General features: G+C 37.5%; 1 protein-coding gene and 1 long non-coding RNA gene across 2 annotated transcripts; one reads left to right on the top strand and one right to left on the bottom strand.

Annotated features, from left to right (window-relative positions):
* Window positions 1-828: 828 nt before the first annotated feature.
* On the bottom strand, window positions 829-2,821 carry LOC147943887 (putative F-box/kelch-repeat protein At1g12870). Its single transcript, XM_087450682.1, has one exon. It carries the CDS (start codon window positions 2,687-2,689, stop codon window positions 941-943), a length of 1,749 nt encoding a protein of 582 aa, XP_087306808.1. The 5' UTR covers window positions 2,690-2,821; the 3' UTR covers window positions 829-940.
* A 7,560-nt stretch (window positions 2,822-10,381) lies between these two features.
* Window positions 10,382-11,585, top strand: LOC147943886 (uncharacterized). Its single transcript, XR_015557067.1, has 4 exons — window positions 10,382-10,699; window positions 10,796-10,946; window positions 11,047-11,122; window positions 11,356-11,585. It is a non-coding gene; the product is annotated as an uncharacterized LOC147943886 (long non-coding RNA).
* Window positions 11,586-19,257: the final 7,672 nt, after the last annotated feature.

Here is a 19,257-nt window from a genome sequence, read left to right as displayed (position 1 = left end):
TATCATTTAGCTGCAATGTTTGATATTTAGTTTCCAAAAATGATAAAGTTGAAATAACATGATCTTAGTTATCCTTCAAACTTTCTTATAAATGCATATATTTATCTAATAAATAAATCTTTTTTAAAATGAATTTCTCAGTAATAGTTTTAAAACTTTTATTAAAGTAAATAAATTAATCATTTGTAATAAGCTAAAGTAAAAATAATTCTAAATAAAAATGTATTAGACTAAGAATAAATTAATACAAATTATAAAAATATTTCTGTGGCCTAGCGCAGCTTTTTATCTAGTTCATATTAGATATAAAAAGGACAACCCCTTATACGAGATTATACTCACTTGTACTATCGAAGATTCTGAGCTGCAGAATACTTTTTTTCTAAGACTGAATTTTTTTTTTGACGACCGCGAATCAAACAAGTTACCGTCAATGTTTGATATCGTCGTCGTTCATGAGGTCTATTCTCTCTTAAGCAGGTTTGAACAAGTAAAGTAGTGTTTGTATTCCAATTCCATCCTCGTCAAACAAATTAGAACACAAAGAGATTTGCTAAATCGTAATTTTACTAATTATCGATAATTGTATTATTCTATGGCTACAAGGAAATTATCCTCCAGAATATATATTTGAAATCCACTTTGACGTAGAACTCTATAACCATGCACTACTATAACAATATTAGGAAACTCCAAATAGAAACCGAATACGGAATACTTAAATAAATAAAAGATAAGGAAAATAGAATGAAAAACCACACAAGTAGGATGAGATCCAAGCACTTCTTCTTAATATCCTTTGAAGAAGCATCATGGTGAACTAATAGATGATCAAAAATAATCCAAATTAAGTCTGAAACTTGCACTGAAAAATATGACAACGTTCAACAAGATGTCATATAATGTGACACTAATTAAAATCCATTTTAAGAACTTGAAATTAACTCATAAAGGGAGAGACTAAACTTGGAAAAAAAGGAACAAGGAGACTGTCACGAAGAGGAGAACAAGACAAGATGTGATATGTAGAGTTTGGGGGTTGAAATAGGAGGGGCTCCAGGAATTGCTTAAAGAGCATCACCTTGTTACCATTCTTGGAAATTGCCGCAGGGTGGAAGAGTGAAGTCTCATCATGAGGCGTATAGCAAGTGGGGTTAATCTTGTTCAAGTCAATGGAGAACAACTTGTCCATTTTCAATAATGCCCCACCAGTGTTGTGGTTAGTGAGCCTCCAAACGTGTTGCATGCCATCTCCATTTGTCTCTAAAGCCCACACAAGACGACGGTCGTCGTCTATGCTACCGAAGCTCATATCAACAACGGATGATGATAATGTCTCAATAATAGGATTTGGAATGACTTGAAACATGTCCGTGTGAAGATCAAAAGCAATCAATTTGGTCAAGTCTAGGTGGAACCAATAAAGCCATCCGTTTGCAAAAGTTGGTAAGTTGGTGTTGTTTAAGCGATGTTCAGGAAGAGGTGGAGGCACCTGCCTCCATTGCTTGACTTCAAAATCGAATATATCGCATGATAAGGTGGTATTGTACTTGTTAATATTATGTAACCACACTATTTTGTGTGTTCCAGTAACGTAGTCTTTTCCAAATCCTGGCAAAGGGACCTCTGAGTCATTGTTGTCTATTTGAAAGTTGGCAAGAGGAAGCTTGTAGGACCATCTCGTGGCTGGGTTTATCACTGTAATTTCTCTTGTGGAGGCATACAAGCAGACAAGACCATCGATACTATCAGAAGGACTCCCATATTCGTCGCTAGTAGGTATCCCTTTATCATCGCTAATATGATATCCTTCTTCTTCTTCTTCTACTAGACAAGCGGAAGACCACTCCAACCTCATAGTCTTTAGAGCAACTTTCCTATACCAGCTTCTATACCTTGTATAAGAATATAAACACACAACTTTGGGTTCCTGGGTTTTCTGATGCAACATGTGTCTTTCCTTAAAAGATTTGGACCTTATCGTACCTCTCCAGTGTTTAGACACGGTTTGGAATCTCAACAGGGATTTCACTGGTAGTCGCAACATAACTTGTTCTAACACATCGTGGTTAAGTATCTCATCAGTTCCCTCCCTTCTTCTTTTTCTTTTGCTTGCTCTTTCAATTATCTTCCATGATGTTGCATCATCTCTCCTGTCTTCACTTCTTCTCCGATGTAAGTCTTCAGTTTTTCTTTCTCTTCGTGATGACCACAAAGACCAAGAGAATTTGTCTTCCCCGTTGCTCTTCCTCTTCCATGATGTTGCATCATCTCGCCTGTCTTCACTTCTTCTCCGATGTAACTCTTCAGTTCTTCTTTCTCTTCGTGACCACAAAGACCAAGAGATTTTGTCTTTTCCGTTGCTCTTCCTCTTCCATGATGATGCACCGTCATATTCATCTCTTCTTCTCCTTCCTCTCCATGAAGACGGTGCAATCTTTCCCTTTTCCATGGATGATAGATCATCTGATCTCCAACTTTTGTCTTCAATTCTTCTTCCTCTTTGTGACAACGACGACCAAGAGATGTTGTGTTTTCTGTCCCTCTTCCATGATGATGTACCATCGTAGTATTCATCTCTTATCTTCTTCCTCCATCTTTGAGACAGTCTCTCTTCTTCACTTCTTCTCCTTCCTCTCTCTGAACACGACGCTATCTTTCCACTTTCGTGGCTCTTCCTCCCCTCCATCGATGATAAAGATTATCCTCCGAGATCCGATGTGTGTTAACGCTTCTTTTTCTAAGTACTACTTTTTGCTTTCTCTTTCTAACGACAACGTACGAAGACCAAGTAATATTCGCCTTCTTCGTGTCTTCAATGATCTTCTTATGATCTCTCTCTGCCTCCAATATATATATATAAACATTGGCTTCTCCTACCGACTCTGGAACTAGGAATTCTTTCTAGTTTCATGTATATCCAAAAGCCTAGTGGTAATTATTATCTGAGAAGATAAACTCAAAGAACAAAGAAAAGATATAGTTGTAATTTATTCATATATATATTTTAATTTATGAAAGATGTTAATTTTAAGTAAGCCATTGTTTTTGTTTATTAAAGATAGAGTTGTAATTTATTCATAATATAAAGAGAGATGTATATTATGAAAACACATTCTTTATTGTTTTTGCATTAAAATAAAAATTAATGCAAAGGAATTCACATGTTTTCTTTGAGTATGTCCGAATCTTATTTCTCACATCATTTTTTTTTTTAGTATATCTACTGAGGACTTTGAAGGATATACAAACAGTGTAAGCTTCCTACAGAAAATTTACACCGTTACAAACTCGCATAAGGGGAAGAAACGAATAATGGCCAGTTATATGTTCAGTTAGTTCCATTGAGAAAATTAATTAATGAATAAAAGAACTTAACTCATCTTCTACAAGTAAAACCAAAGAATGACTTATGTAAAAGAAAAGGGAAAATGACTAACAAGCCTAGAATTTTACTGAAGAAGAAGAGTGGACAAATGATAATAATTAACTAAGACATTAAAAGCAAAATAAAAACTAGACCACATCAATAGAATTTGTTGAATAAGCTTTTAGATCTTTCGCTTTCTTTCCAAACAAGCTATCCCATCTATTCTTGAGCTGTAAAATCTCCATCATCACAATCGCAAAGGTTGCAATTGCACATATAATTGTGGTGTATGCGATCTTTAGCTCTTGCACGGATCTTCCGGTGTTAGACTCGTTTATGGAAAATGGCCGAGTTATGAAAGGACGGCTGACTTAAGAGCATAAATCAGCATGTAGTTACGGTTGACTTAATGAAATCTGTCTGAGTTATGAGAAAATGACTGACTTAAGAGCATAACTCAGCCATAAGTACGACTAAGTTTTTATTCGATGGTTGAGTCGTCAAAATTTTTACTGAGTTAATACTTCGACACGGCTGAATTAACTTTCTCCGGCTGGCTGAGTTATTAACAATGGCTTTTACTTATGAGATGTCGTTACTGCTGAGTTATGATTAAATACTATAACTCAGCCGTCATTAGCTGACTTATTGGAAAACTCAGCCATTTTACGGCTGACTTAGTAGCAAAAGATTAATTACTAGAATACCATTCAGTTATGGCCGACTTATTAAACGTTACGGCTGAGTTACAAATTTTCAGTTGAGTTATGACATTAAGCGGCTGAGTTTGGCAGCCGTTTTTTTGTTTTTTTAATTATTGTAATAGTATTCATGTTGCGGCTGAGTTATAATTTTGTTTGATGGCTGATTTAATTAGGCTGATTTACATGTTCATTTGGTGGCTGACTTGCCGCACACATATTTACATGTCATCATTCCATGTCATCATCTTCTAAGGAAATATGAAATGTCTTTTTTCGACTCTTCTTCTACACCTGGTTCAAAAGTGAAGGATTTACATGTTCATCAACTTGTTCTTCACATCAACAGAGATATCCATAACTTCATTTTCTTCATTCTTCTTCAATTTCGTTCATGAATCCAGTTCCGGTAATTGTTGTTTCCAATAATTGGGTAAAGAAACACATAAATATATTTAACACCAATGATAGAGGGTGTAGAGTTTTGTAGATAGATGCGGAAACAACGCACGACAAAATTGTGAAGTTGGTTCTCGATGACTACGGATTGAACGCATTGAGCCATCAGCTAAAGCTGAGCTATATGTTCTCGAACAAGGTTTGTGTTGGCTGAGTGATTTATATACAGCCGAGTAGCAATATAACTCAGCCATCATATGAATCTACGAGACCTTTCGTTTCCCTTAAGTATTATAACTCAGCCGTCAAGTAATAAAATTCAGCAGTTTACTTCCAGTTTATTTCTTGTTATAAGTCAGCCACAAAGCATTATAACTCTGTCGTCATATGAATCTACGAGACCTTTCGTTTTCTCTTAAGTATTATAAATCAACCGTGAAGTAATATAAATCAGTCGTGTACTTTCAGTTTATTTCTTGTTACGACACCTTTCATTTTCCTTTGAGTATTATAACTCAGCCGTCAAGTACTAAAATTCAGTTGTTTACTTTCAGTTTATTTCTTGTTATAAGTCAGCCACAAAACATTATAACTCAGCCGTCATATGAATCTACGAGACCTTTCGTTTTCACTTGAGTATTATAACCCAGCCGTAGAGTAATAAAATTCAGCTGTTTACTTTCAGTTTATTTTTGTTATAAGTCAGCGACAAAACATTATATCTCAGCTGTTGTATGACGTAGAATAGTTTGCTAATGTGTATTTTCTTAATATTTTTAAAATTAAAAATAAAAATTTAATCCAGGATGATAATTGTAATTACACCCATAACACTAAATATATGAATAATTTTTAAAAATGTATAATACACCAGCAATATTCCTATTTTTCTATAATATCTGAGTAATTTTTATTTTATTTTATCGGAGAACACGAACTTGGTTAAGATTTCGGAAGAAGAGATTATCTTATTATATAAAGTTGGGTTTTAAAATTAGTCTTTAACAAGATTTTGACATGTGCCAAGTTATCAATCTGAGATTTTGACATGTGTAAAATTTAATATTTAATAGGAGGAATTTGATTACAACAAAAACAAAATATTTGTTTTAAAACATATTAATAATATAAAAAGATAATTATCAAAAATTACAAAAAAATATAAAAAATTACAAAGTTTTTTAAATAATTATAAGGATATATATATATATATATATATTTCATAAAATTCGAAATTATAAGAGAAATACCCTAAACTAGCACTAATTTATGTTTTTCTTCCAAAGTTAGCACACAAGTTCAAATATTCCAAAAGTAGCATTATTATGATTTTTTATTAAATAATAAAATTAATTATTATTTTGTTACTTACAATTTTGAAAGCTTAAGTAAAGCTTCCAATGATGTTTGACGTGAAGCTTCCGATCTTCTTCTTCTTCTTCATATATCAGTTTTGATCTTAGATTTTGAGATTTCTGACGTGATTCTTATGGCTTTTAATTAAAAAATTAGACAAATTTGCAGTCAATCTGATCTGATGATTATTGGAAGAAGATGAAGAAGAAGAAGCAGAACGAAGATGGAAGAAGAAATAAAGGAGGAACAAAGATGGAAGAAGAAGAAAAATGAAGAATGAAGATGGAAGAGTTTTGAGAAGAACGAAGATTGGTCAGAGACGCCACGTCGTTGCCGTGTAACGGAGACGCGAGGTCCTCGTTACTCTGTTCTCAGCCAGAACCTTCTTTGAGATTCTAGAATAAATTCTTCTACGATATGTACGTTTGATTAAGAGTGGTGGTCTCAGAGCTAAACCAATGTTTGGGTATTGAAATTGTTAGGAAATGTTGGGTAATGAATAAAATCTGATTATGAGTGGTGGCTTGAATGTTGGGTATTGGAATCTGAACTGTGAATGAAATGGAAAATCATGGGTAATCTTGAAGCTGAAATGTGTATTTGAGTGCTACTCTCTCCTATGTGGATACCAAAGTTGTTGCATACCAAGTGTTTGATATAATGTCATTGATAACAAAGCAGTTGGTAAAGAGTACAAAAGTTTGTCATCGTCTTCGGCTTGTACTTCGTCGATGATGGAGTTGGCTAGTAGTGTTGATGATGCAGAGTACAGCGGGGGAGCATCTTCTGGTTATGATCATCTTCATTTTTGGGATTTCTGATTATTTAGGAAAATCTTCCTAAATTGCAAGAATGTCTTCCTAGACATCGTGAAATCCTTCCTAAATCTAAAGAAATGAGTTTTTGGATCTTTTAGTTTATGTTTTGCCATAATGTACCACATATTACTCTATTTGGTGAGTGATATTTGATTTTATTTTGTGCACATCATGATATTTTATCTATATATGAAAGATTAAAAATTTTGATTTTGTTTCTTCCTAAATATTTTAGGAAGGCTATCATGAAGTTTAAGGTTTTCTTCCTAAATATTATTGAATCCTTCCTAAAATTTAAATAAATGTGTTTTTGGTGTTTTGCCTCAATATGTGAAAGATTACTCTATTAGTGAGAGGTAATGATATCACTTAACAATATCCAGACTTTTTATGAAGGTAATCCTTAAGTTCCAATTTTTTAATGAAGGTCATCCTAAAGTTTAATGACGCTTTCCTGAATTTCGTAAAATCTTTCCTAAATTTCGTGGAAAGTGTTGTTGGATGCTGGTTTTTCAAGATGCAAGAAATCAGAAAGGATTCTAAAAAATACATAGAACTTAAACAAGAAGAAAAAACAGAATAAAAATCCTTGTTAATAGCACTTAAAACAAATCTAATGTTATGAACATAAGAGATACTACATAACAATAAGTTAGAGGATTACACTACTAAAATTAAACCTAAGCATGGTGATGAGATTTTCAAAGTCTCCAGCATGGTGGTGACTCCAATTTCCTGCTTCCGTTAACATGAAAGTCACCTTGAAGTTTAGGAAAGCTTTCTTTAGTGTCCTCATGAAATCCTAACTTTTTATGAAAGTTACCTTGAAGTTTAAGAAAGCTTTCCTGAATTTTGCGGAATCCTTCCTAAATTTTCATAAACCTTTGAATCTGAAAATTCCGGCAACCACTTCAACGCTACAGCTTCAATCATCACATGAACAACAAAATTACCCAAACTATCAGTCACATTACTTGTATACTTAATCCCAAATCTGCCTTTCCTCTCTAAAATATTTTTGATAATCTCCTTTGTCAAATTTCTCCTAATCTCAAACGTCTTAAGTATCATCTCCCTCTCACTCTCTCCGTTGTTATCACCATTAGAGGGAGAAAATTACGAATTGAAGGAAGAGAGGAAGCAACATCTGCATCAGAAGCAGATTGAGCGTAGATTGAATCAGGAAACTGTGGAGTTCTTCAGGTTAAAAGAGACAGCCTGTTATGGAGATCCAATTATCCGATGAGAGAAGCTTCTCAAAATCAGATTTATCTTCCAATTTGATCACATGCGACAGCTTGGAACTGCGGATGTCAGCAGACATGAATGCTTCAATTGATCGCCGGCGATTTTGTCGAAGCTCCGATCTCATGTAAGCACTCAACAATGAGACGGCGGAGATATGTGGAGAAGAGGTATGTGATTTTCACTTGGGCTAAGAAAGCACGTAGAATATTGATGATGAATTAATAATTTTAGTATTTAATATTTAATTAGAGTATGTGTGCTAGTTTTGGAAAATATGAGAGTGTGTGCTAAGCTTGGAAGAAAAACTTAACTTTGTGCTATTTTTGAGAATTGCCCAAATTATAATATTATTTACTTATTTTATTTTTAAGTTATTAATTCTACAAAAATAGAAAAAAGGATTAAGGAAAATATACAGTTAATTTTTTATTCTAAATTTTTGTAAATACTCACTTCTCTATAAACATAGAAGTTTAGGGTTTAAGGTTTAGGGAAGGTAAATTTTTCTTATTTTTCTAAACAAAATTTTTCTCCTATTTTATCCCTTTTCAGTTGGTAATAGGTAAGATTAATATGTTGACCCAAAAAAAAGATTAATATATGCCTCTTCTTTTCCTAATACTGTATTTTAAAATTTAATGTAGTATTTTTTGATTATTTTATTTAATTTATATTTTCATCTTTTTATTATTTGGGATTCATATATTATTGTGCTTATAATTTTCTATTGTTTCTTTAATTATGTCAAGTTAATTTTCTTCTAATTTCTCTAACCTTGATTGGTTATTTGGTTGGTCATAAACTTTTTTTTTTTTTGCAAACATAATTGTTACCATTATCCGTTCAATCCCAAAGGGAGATAACGAGTAGAAGCTCATCAACCTAATGGATGGATAAAATAGGCTAATCAAACACAAGCTTACAACAAATGTAGCTAGATAGATTGGAAAAAAAAATCGTTGTTGATAGATCCATATGAGCTCAAAGACTGTGACACCATGGTTTGCGGAAAGGTTTAAAAGAATTAATTTGGCCACATATGTCACCAAAATGTACTTATTTTTCGGTCAAGGGTCCTGAGGGAACTTCATGATGAGTGACCTTCCTGGAAGTGATTGTCGAAACTGTGCAAGTGTGGACAAAACTCAGGAAAATATCATTGTTGATTTGTAGAGTCGGTAACAAGTTTTTAAAGCAATCAAATATGTATGGGTCCACGGGATGGGAATAGATGTTGGACCCACTTAGGAAGGTGGTCCCATGGACTGAGAGTGGACATGACCTAACTAAGCAAGGTGGTGGTTGAGGCGTTACAGAGAAAGAGGCTACATCATGGTGTGTGAAAGACATTTCCACGAATACATTGAGAAATTGAACATATCAAAAGATTTTGGGACGTTAGAAAAATGTTTTTACTTTCATTGGTTGTTGAAACAAGTCATTTTGAGATAGCAAAAAGATGTGAAAATGTTCTCTCCACACATGAGGAGAGCATAGCCGAGGTTCTCTCTATTGTGAAGAAGGTTGGACAAAAAGTTATCTCCATAAGGAAGGAAGGTGGAGGAGGTTGGACGAAAGGTTATCTCTCCATGGGAGGAAGGCGGAACCAAGGTTCTCTCCATGGTGGAGGAGGTTGGACGCAAGGTTCTCTCCATAAGAGATGAGGGTGGAGCCGAGGTTTTCTCCATGGTGATTACATTATTGTGATGATACATCATTGATCAGTAGATTATATTATATATTTTTTATTCAAAATATTTTTTGAGCCAACAATTTTAGTAATTAAAAAACTAAGTAAAAGTGAAAGTCAAAATAGTTAGCTTAATGTGTTCATATAGACATTTTCTAGGTGGTGATAAAGATATATTTGTAACATAGAATATATTTAGGTGTTAAAAATACACTTTTAATAATAACATACATAAAAATTTGTAAATGGATATAAATCAGTGTATTATAACAAAAATAAAATTTGTAAATAACGTAAAATAAATTTTAATAAATTTTTGTTATATTTAATTTAATTTATCCGCACATCGAGCGGATCCTCGTCTAGTGATGATATACAAGCTTTGAGTATTTCTTTATATATAGTGAGTTACACTCACGTCCTAGTGTCGATATGACTTAGGACTACGTTTCCATATTTCGATATTGTTTCCTCTTTGTTTTACCTTAAGTTTCCATATCTCATAAGGAATCTTTCATTGATCTTTTCACCTCTTTGCTTTAGCAACACGATCTTCATTAATCCAAAAGATTTTTTTTCTAAAACATTAAATTAACATTATTTAGAAAAAATTGTTTTTCTAAAAACTATTAAAAAGTTCTACTAGATGATTTTATAGGTTTAAAGTAAATAAAAACTATAATCTCTTTAAATAAAGTTTACCCATTCAATTAATAAATTAAAATATTTTTGTTTTAAAAATTCAAATTTATTTTAAGTGTATAAGACATGTTAAGTTGTTAACACATTGTAACATCCGTGTTTCAGGAATAGTGTTTGTGATATGTTAAGTAAACCTAAAAAGTAGATTTTAATTAATTTTGGTTTAATTAAATCCTGCTTTAATCTAATTAAAGCAAAAACTCTTAAGCTCCTTCTAAAAGTCACGCCTCCTCTATTTTTTGTACTACCGACGACATTGTTAACAGAGAGAGGGAGAGAAAGAGAGATAACTCTTGGTTATTGGGTGTAAAGGAGAAATAAAATGAGATCAAGCTTTTTCCTTAGAGTAAAGAGAGAAACATAATTGTTAGAGTTTGGGAGAAGGAGGATCCGACTGGTCAAATCGTTTATAAAGGTATTGAGTTTTGGTATGGATATAGCTAAGAGATGTTCGTACACTCTCCTTTTTACAGAAGTGAATTTGAATTAATATTCTAGGAGATATTGGCAGTTTCGTGGGGCATTTCTTCTCATTCGCGGATTGAGACCATTGGGTGTTTCGGGATCGATAGCGGTTTCATCTGAAAACCGATCGTGCTGACATTTTGTGGGAAGGGTCTAGACGTATCTTGCTTTTCACCGGAGGGATTAGAAAGTTAACGGTTTGTTTTGATTTCGTAGTTTCACTTGTGAGGTTGTTCTTTACTGTTTTTTTCTGGCAGTTTGTTTTCAGTGTTTGTTTATTGTTGTTATTGGTTGTAGGAGCCAGTTTGGTTGTTCTTAGATATTGGAGAGCCTCTCATTTGGTTGTAGTTAGTTTCTTGAATCACTTGTTAAGGTGAGTGCGTGACCATGAGCTTATCTAAGCGATTGAGTTGTATGACTTGTTTTGTGTGATGATGTGTAGGTGTGGTGAAAGTGTTATTGGTTGTTCTGTTTAATGGCTGGTTTGTTATATTTTATTTGTAGTTGTACTCTTGATTTGTTTGTGTGTATTGCTCGTAGATGGGAGAATCGCCTCACTGGGTATTTTTGGTAATACTCATGCATCTTATTGTGTTTGTGGTGCAGGTAGAGGCAAAGTGTGACATTGGGATCATGGAAATGAAGAGGAAGATGTTCTAGGGACTTAGTTGTTATGTTTTGGTGTATTATAGGTTGCTAGAATTGGAATGTTGGAGTTAAAACCATGGTTTAAGTTGCTAGTTTTTGGTCTATGATTCTGGTTAATTATTGGTTTATTATTATTGGCATTTTCCGATGCTTATTGGTTAAATATTTAAATAAATATTTTTGAGTTATTTATTTATTATTTATTATGTATTATTATTTATTAATATTATTATTATTTATTACAAAAAACGGGTCGGATCGTTTCAGTTTGGTACAGAGCCCTTACGGTTCTAGGTATGGGTTCATTGTGTTTCTGTTGCTGATGTATGAGATTTGCATGCTTAGATTGATTATTTGATTTAGTTAATTGTATGTGGCATTGAGTCCTAGAACATCCTCTTCGAGCCTTCAATGAGATTCCATGGTATGTTATGTTTCTTTGTGTGGTTTTGGTTTGTTTTTATGCTTGTTAGTCTTTGTTCTTGGAAGAGCAGCGGTTAAAGGTGTTTGAGTTGTTGGTTGTGGATGTGGGCGTGGTCGTAGTCGTGGTCGAGGTCGAGCAGGTTCCCAAGGCCAGCAAGTTGGTGGCCCAGAGTTCCACAAGGAGGTACGTTAGAGGGTCGCAAGCTTGTCAGGAGGGACCAGAGAGGGTTAGCCGGTGAGCGTGCCGGGGGTGCTAGGAACCCAAGTGAAGGGTTGCAGCAGGTGGAGGCCAGAGTCGAGATGATCGCTTGGCGGATCTGTTGACGTGCTGTTGGAGCGGTTATCGAGAGAGGTACCAGTGCAGGCTCCAGTTGTGCCGCATGTAGCGGGGTGCAACCAAGGGCTGCGGATGTTGAGCAGTTTCCATCATATCTTAGGAGGATGGAGCAATTTTAGATGATACATGTGAGATTCTTCTCAAAAAGTATCGAGCCTAGAGAGGCGGATAGGTGGACAGATGCAGTTAGAGCGGATGTTTCTCCATTGGTGGGTGATCAAGTTTGATTGAGATCGGTCTGTGAGTGAGATCGGTATGGCTCGAAGGTTGCAACCTAAGAGTGGAGGAGTTGGGAGCAAGCAATGCCTAGGACGTGAGTATAAACATAATGACGGAATGTAGACCTCGAGAGTTGATGGTGGTTTAGTCTTATATTTTTAGTTGTGTTGGCCGGTGGGCCAGGGTTCTATGACCGGTGCGGTCATGAATGTGTGGCTGATGCGCCAGGATTGTGAGGCTGGTGGTGCTGGAGTCCCAGGAAGGGGAGCTGCAGCAGTTATGAGCCGGAAAGGGCATGGTTGCCAGGTACATATGTTCAGGAGAAACCTTCATGGCAGGATAAACTAATAGTTGCGACGATGTTAGATGAAATTCATTGGAGAAGGACAGGGTTGCTAGATTTAAGGTTTTGGTAAGCTTGCTGGGGGAAATAAGTCAAGTGGTTTGAGTTGGCGGCCTGCATATTGTTTTTATGCGGTGAACCAAAATATGCGAACATATGGTACTTGTTTGTTTGATTACGCTCGTATTGATGATTTGCTGTGGATAATTGCTAAGCGGGAAGCTACGTTGGAATAAGCTGTATTGTAGAAGTTTCCCTTAGAGGCAAGTTACTAGAAAATCTTGGTCGAACAAGAGGGGTTGATATTTGGGTGGTGGTGAGTTGATGTCAGCATACTTGATTATTAGTCTAGTAGAGCTGAGGAAGTAACCAGAGGATTTGTTGAGCAAGAGATTTATCCGTCCTAATGTATCACCGTGGGGAGCGCCGGTGTTATTTGTTAAGAAGAAGGATGGGAGTTTCCGCTTGTGCATTGATTATCGGGGTTTGAACCGGGTCACTGTGAAGAACAAGTACCCTCTTCCCAGGATCGATGAGTTGTTGGATCAGTTGAGAGGTGCTACTTGGTTTCCCAAGATAGATCTGGCGTCGGGTTATCATCAGATTCTGATAGATCAGGCAGATGTGAGGAAGACTGCATTCAGGACGAGGTATGGGAATTATGAGTTTGTAGTGATGCCTTTTGGTTTGACTAACGCGCCAACAGCGTTTATGAGATTGATGAACAGCGTGTTTCAGGAGTTTCTGGACGTGTCTGTCATTATTTTCATCGACGACATACTGGTATATTCTAAGAGTCCTGAAGAGCATTCAGTGCATTTGAGGGCAGTTCTGGAGAAGCTGCAGGAGTAGAAGTTGTTTGATAAGTTGAGCAAGTGCAGTTTCTGGCAGCGTGAGATGGGTTTTCTTGGTCATATTGTTTCTGTAGATCCGGAGAAGATTGAGGCTATCAGGGATTGATCTAGACTGTAGAATGCCACAGAGATCAGGAGTTTCCTCGGTTTGGCAGGTTACTACATGAGATTTGTGTAGGGCTTTGGGAGTAGGGCACGCCCGATGACTAAGTTGACAGGGAAATATGTTCCTTTTGTTTGGTCACAGGAGTGTGAGGAGTGCTTTGCAAGCCTTAAGGAGATGTTGACTACTACGCCATTGTTGGGTTTGCTTGAGCAGGGAGAACCCTATGTGGTTTATACTGATGCATCTAGAGTTGGTTTGGGGTGTGTGTTGATGCAGCATGGGAAGGTGATTGCCTACGCTTCGCGGCAGTTGTGGAAGCATGAGGGTAACTATCCTACTAATGATTTGGAGATGGCTGCTGTAGTTTTTGCTATGAAGATTTGGAGATCTTATCTTTATGGTGCAAATGTACAGGTGTTTACAGATCACAAGTGATATGATCGTGGCAAGCAAGGAGCTAGAGGCTGCAGAGCAACCGGAGGTGGTGGGAAGGATCACTCGTTCAAGAGCTAAGGAGATGGCCAAGGAAGCTCATTCACTCATAGTTGACGGGTCATTCAACCTACCAAGGATCCAAGTCTTCAACATATCCACCTTGAAGACTTCACCCGGTAATGAGGACTAGGTAACTTAGGTGTGAAGTTTGTACTCTTTTTCCCATAGCTGAGTTTTGTCCCAATGGGTTTTCTCAGCATGGTTTTCAATGAGGCAAATGGATCACTACGTCGAGTTATCTAGAAATCATTACCAAAGGGGGAATAATGTACTTCTGTACTAGTTCAGCCGACTTCTGTAGTACTACAGGTCGCCTAGACGTTTTGCTGTTTTTCTTATTTCCTTAAACGTCTTGTTGTTTTGGTTTTGCACTTCTTTTTGTTTGGAGTGTCGAGCCCTAGGGTGTTTAAAACCCAAAGCTACGCCTCTTTTATTCTTTAGCGAAGAATGATGTTGTAACATGAATTGTTGATCTTTCTTCCTCACTTTGATTTCTTGAATGCGTTCTTGAATTCTGGGTTTCTAAACACTTTGTGACATAGAAACTCTTCACTTGTTTCGTTCCATACAACCACCTAAACATCTATCTCCATCAAACCATTGTTTTCTTACTTCAATCTTCACACATCATCACCCAAAACCATCCGTTCATCATCACATTCCATCCACATCACCTGTCACTCGGTTATCAGCCTTCAACAGAGTCCAATCCTAGGGGAAATCGTATCATGTGGTATCAGAGCCAACTCTGTGCCAAGGCTAAGCGATTCTAACAACCCTAATCTCTTGAGTTTTTTCTTAATTTCGTTTGTTTAGTTTTAGGGTTTGAATTTTTTGAGTTTCGTTTGTGTCTAGATCGAATAGGGTTTAGTTTTTTTGTTGATTCGTTTGAGTTAGGAGTTAGTTTTGAGTTGTTTCGAAATTAGACTGCAATTAGGGTTTAATTATTTCGAGTATGTTCGTTATAGGGTTGGGTGTCGATCGATTCTCTTGTGGTGTCGCTCGATACTAGGTCTGCAGTCGTGTGTTTTTCTTGTTTAAAATTCAGAGTCTTAGAGTTTATTTCCGTTTTACTCATTCAAAGAACAAGTTACTGCGAGTTTCTTCTTTGGATTGCAGGTACAATGGAGCTATCTCCAGAAGCTATGGAAGCTTTGAATCAAGCCATGTCTAAGCAAATAGCAGAAGCAAACAAGTTAATGTCTACTCAGTTTCAGCAACAGATGGAGCAGCTCAGTAACAAGTTTGAGAAACAGTTCAAAGACATAGCTCAAGCATCTAGTGCTTCAGAACAGAGTTCTACAGAACCGCCTAGCCTAATGAAGCCCTTCGTTTAGCTAAAGGAAAGGCTCACGTAGGAACCTCTTCCAAGCACACACGGATTAGAACAGCTAAGTCACCTACTGGGGGAAGAGAGACTTGTTTCAATCAGAGGAGAAGCACTCAGGGTACAGAAAGAGAGCAACGCAGAACCGGCAGGGAACATATACGCCCACGACGAGCTGAACAAGTAGCTGGGCATCGAATCTACATTGAGTCAGATAGGGAGTATTCTGAAGAAGAAAAAGTTTCAGATCATAGTCAAGAGACAATGAGGAGAAACCGAAACAGAGATCATGGCAGGGATTATGATCCTTTGAGGCAGCAGCTGAAGCACCTTAAAATTCAGTATCCTTCTTTCCATGGAACCAATGATCCAGAAACTTATCTAGACTGGGAAAGAAAGATGGAGTCCAACTTTCAGGTTCAAGGTACTTTTGAGTTGAACAAGGTGAAGATAGCCATATCCGAATTCAATGGCTATGCTTTGTTATGGTGGGAGCAGTTGGGGCTTACTAGACATCGACAGAGAGAGCCTGCTATCACTACATGGGAACAGTTAGTCACGCAGATGAGAAAGAAGTTTGTGCCTACTCATTACCAGAGGGAGATTCTTAACAAGCTTAGGCATCTCATTCAAGGCACTAAGTCTGTTAGAGACTACTATCAGGAGCTGGAAACACTCATGATCAGGGCTGATCTAAGGGAAAGTGAAGACATGGTTATGTCGAGGTTTCTTGGGGGTTTAAACAGAGAGATTCAAGACAAGGTAGAGTTGCAGGACTATGAGGATGTGCAAGAAATGGTACATAAGGCAGAGCTGATTGAATCGCAGATCAAGAGAAAGGGAGTAAGGTCTACATTCACGCCTAACATGTCCAAGCCGAGGGAGTTCAGCAAACCCGCCTTCACCAAGGACAGCAAACCCGTGACAGCCACAGTCAAAGAGGAGGTTAAAGTCGACTTAAAGCCCAAGAGTAGTACCTTTACAAGTCATATTAGGTGTTTCAAATACCAAGGAATGGAGCATTATTCCAGAGACTGTCCAAACAAGAAGATGTTTCTTCTTCAAGAAGGAGGAGAGATTGTGCCAGTAGACAGTTCAGAGAGTGAATCAGAGTCTGAACTCTGTGAAGAAGGTGAACCAGCAGTCATGGGAGAGATGTTGGTAGCTCGCAGAGCTTTAAGTGTTCAGGTTCACCCAGATGATAGAGGACAGCGTGAGAACCTATTTCACACACGGTGTATGGTTCAAGACAAGGTCTGCACCTTGATCGTTAATGGTGGAAGCTGTACTAATGCAGCTAGTGAAGAGATGGTACAAAAGCTTAATCTTAAGACTACTTCACATCCAAGACCTTATCAGCTACAGTGGTTGAACAACAAGGGTGCTTTGACAGTTTCGCAGCAAGTAATGGTGAAACTAGCGATTGGGAAGTATGAGGATGAGCTGCTTTGTGATGTTATTCCAATGAAGTCAAGTCATATCCTTTTGGGAAGACCATGGCAGTTCGACAGAAGAGTGTTCCATGATGGTTACACCAACAAGCAAACGTTTGAGTTCAAAGGACGCAAGGTCACTCTTCTACCGCTTACACCCAGTGAAATCTACAAGGACCAGCTTCACATGAACCGCAAGGATACAGAGAAAGTGTCTCACAGCCTGTACATCAATCACAGCGAGTTCAACAAGCTATTTGATCCAGAGATGACCACATTCATGTTTGTGTACAAGGAAACACTCACCAGTACTAAGTCCGCAGGAGAGCTTCCACGCGAGATGATAGAGATTATAGAGGAGTATAAGGATGTGTTTCCAGAAGAGATACCTCCAGGCTTACCTCCAATTCGTGGGATAGAGCATCAGATTGATTTGGTACCAGGTTCAGCTTTACCGAACAGACCAGCTTACAGAACTAATCCAGTAGAAACTAAAGAGCTTCAGAAGCAAGTAGAAGAGCTGATGAGTAAGGGACATATCCGAGAGAGTCTCAGTCCATGTGCAGTACCAGTATTGCTTGTGCCAAAGAAAGATGGTTCATGGAGGATGTGTGTTGACTGCAGAGCTATTAACAATATCACAGTGAAGTACAGACACCCAATTCCGAGATTAGATGACATGTTGGATGAGTTATGTGGATCAACAGTCTTCTCAAAGATAGATTTGAAGAGTGGGTATCATCAGATCAGAATGAAGGAAGGAGATGAATGGAAAACAGCTTTCAAGACCAAGCAAGGGCTCTACGAATGGCTAGTCATGCCGTTTGGTCTCACCAATGCTCCTAGCACCTTCATGCGCTTAATGAATCATGCCCTCAGACCGTTCATAGGCATCTTTGTGGTTGTGTATTTCGACTACATACTCATCTACAGTAAAGGTCTAGAAGAACACTTAGAACACATCCGCCAAGTTCTAAATGTTCTTCGTTCTCAATCCCTCTTTGCTAATTTTTCTAAATGTTCATTATGTACTACTGAGGTTGTTTTTCTAGGTTTTGTTGTCAGTGCAGAAGGAGTTAGAGTGGACGATGAGAAGGTCAAGGCTATCAAGGAGTGGCTAACACCCAAAAACGTGGCAGAAGTCAGGAGCTTTCATGGACTAGCAGGGTTCTACAGGCGATTTGTGCAAGACTTCAGTACTATTGCAGCGCCACTTACAGAAGTTGTCAAGAAGGATGTAGGATTCAGATGGGAGGAAGCACAGGAGCAAGCGTTTTCAACCCTAAAAGAGAAGCTTATCTCTGCCCCTATTCTCTTACTTCCTGATTTTATGAAAACTTTTGAGATTGAATGTGATGCTTCCGGAGTGGGTATAGGTGCTGTTTTGATGCAGGATAGGAAGCCAGTAGCTTACTTCAGTGAGAAGCTAGGAGGATCGACATTGAACTATCCTACATATGACAAGGAGCTGTACGCATTAGTTCGGGCTCTTCAAACGTGGCAGCATTACTTGTGGCCCAAGAAGTTCGTTATTCACACTGATCACGAGTCCCTGAAGCATCTCAAAGGACAACATAAGCTCAACAAGAGACATGCTAGATGGATGGAGTTCATTGAGACTTTTCCCTACACGGTTAAGTACAAGAAAGGTAAAGATAATGTAGTCGCAGATGCATTATCCAGGAGGGTACACGCTCATTTCTACTTTGTCTTCTAAGTTAGAAGGTTTTGCTGAAATAGTAGGACTTTATGAGACTGACATTGATTTTGCTGAGAGCTATGGCAAATGCCATAAGTTTGCTTTTGAGAACTATTATAGGCAGGATAGATATCTGTTCTTTAAGGATAGATTGTGTATACCAAGAGGATCCATGAGAGAGCTGCTGATCAGAGAAGCTCATGGAGGTGGACTAGCTGGACATTCCGGAGTGTCAAAGACTCTACTTGGACTGCAAGAACACTTCTATTGGCCTCAAATGAAGAAAGACGTTGAAAAGGTTTGTTCTAGGTGCCATATCTGCAAAATGGCGAAGGTTAAGGTACAGCCTCACGGCTTGTACACTCCTCTACCAATTCCTTCTCAACCTTGGACTCATATTTCTATGGATTTTGTTCTTGGCTTACCTCGAACCAGAAATGGTAGAGATTCTATTTTTGTTGTGGTTGACAGGTTTAGCAAGATGGCTCACTTCATTGCAAGTCACAAGACGGGACGATGCTGCTATTGTAGCTAACTTGTTTTTCAGGGAAGTAGTACGCCTACATGGAATGCCTCAAGTAATTGTCTCAGACCGAGATACCAAGTTTCTAGGACACTTCTGGA

This window comes from Camelina sativa, chromosome 5 (assembly GCF_030686135.1).
Source record: "Camelina sativa cultivar CO46 ecotype springtype chromosome 5, ASM3068613v1".
Classification (NCBI taxonomy): domain Eukaryota; kingdom Viridiplantae; phylum Streptophyta; class Magnoliopsida; order Brassicales; family Brassicaceae; genus Camelina; species Camelina sativa.
Note: the sequence above shows the minus strand (reverse complement) of the source record. Positions and strands in the feature narration are given on the sequence as shown.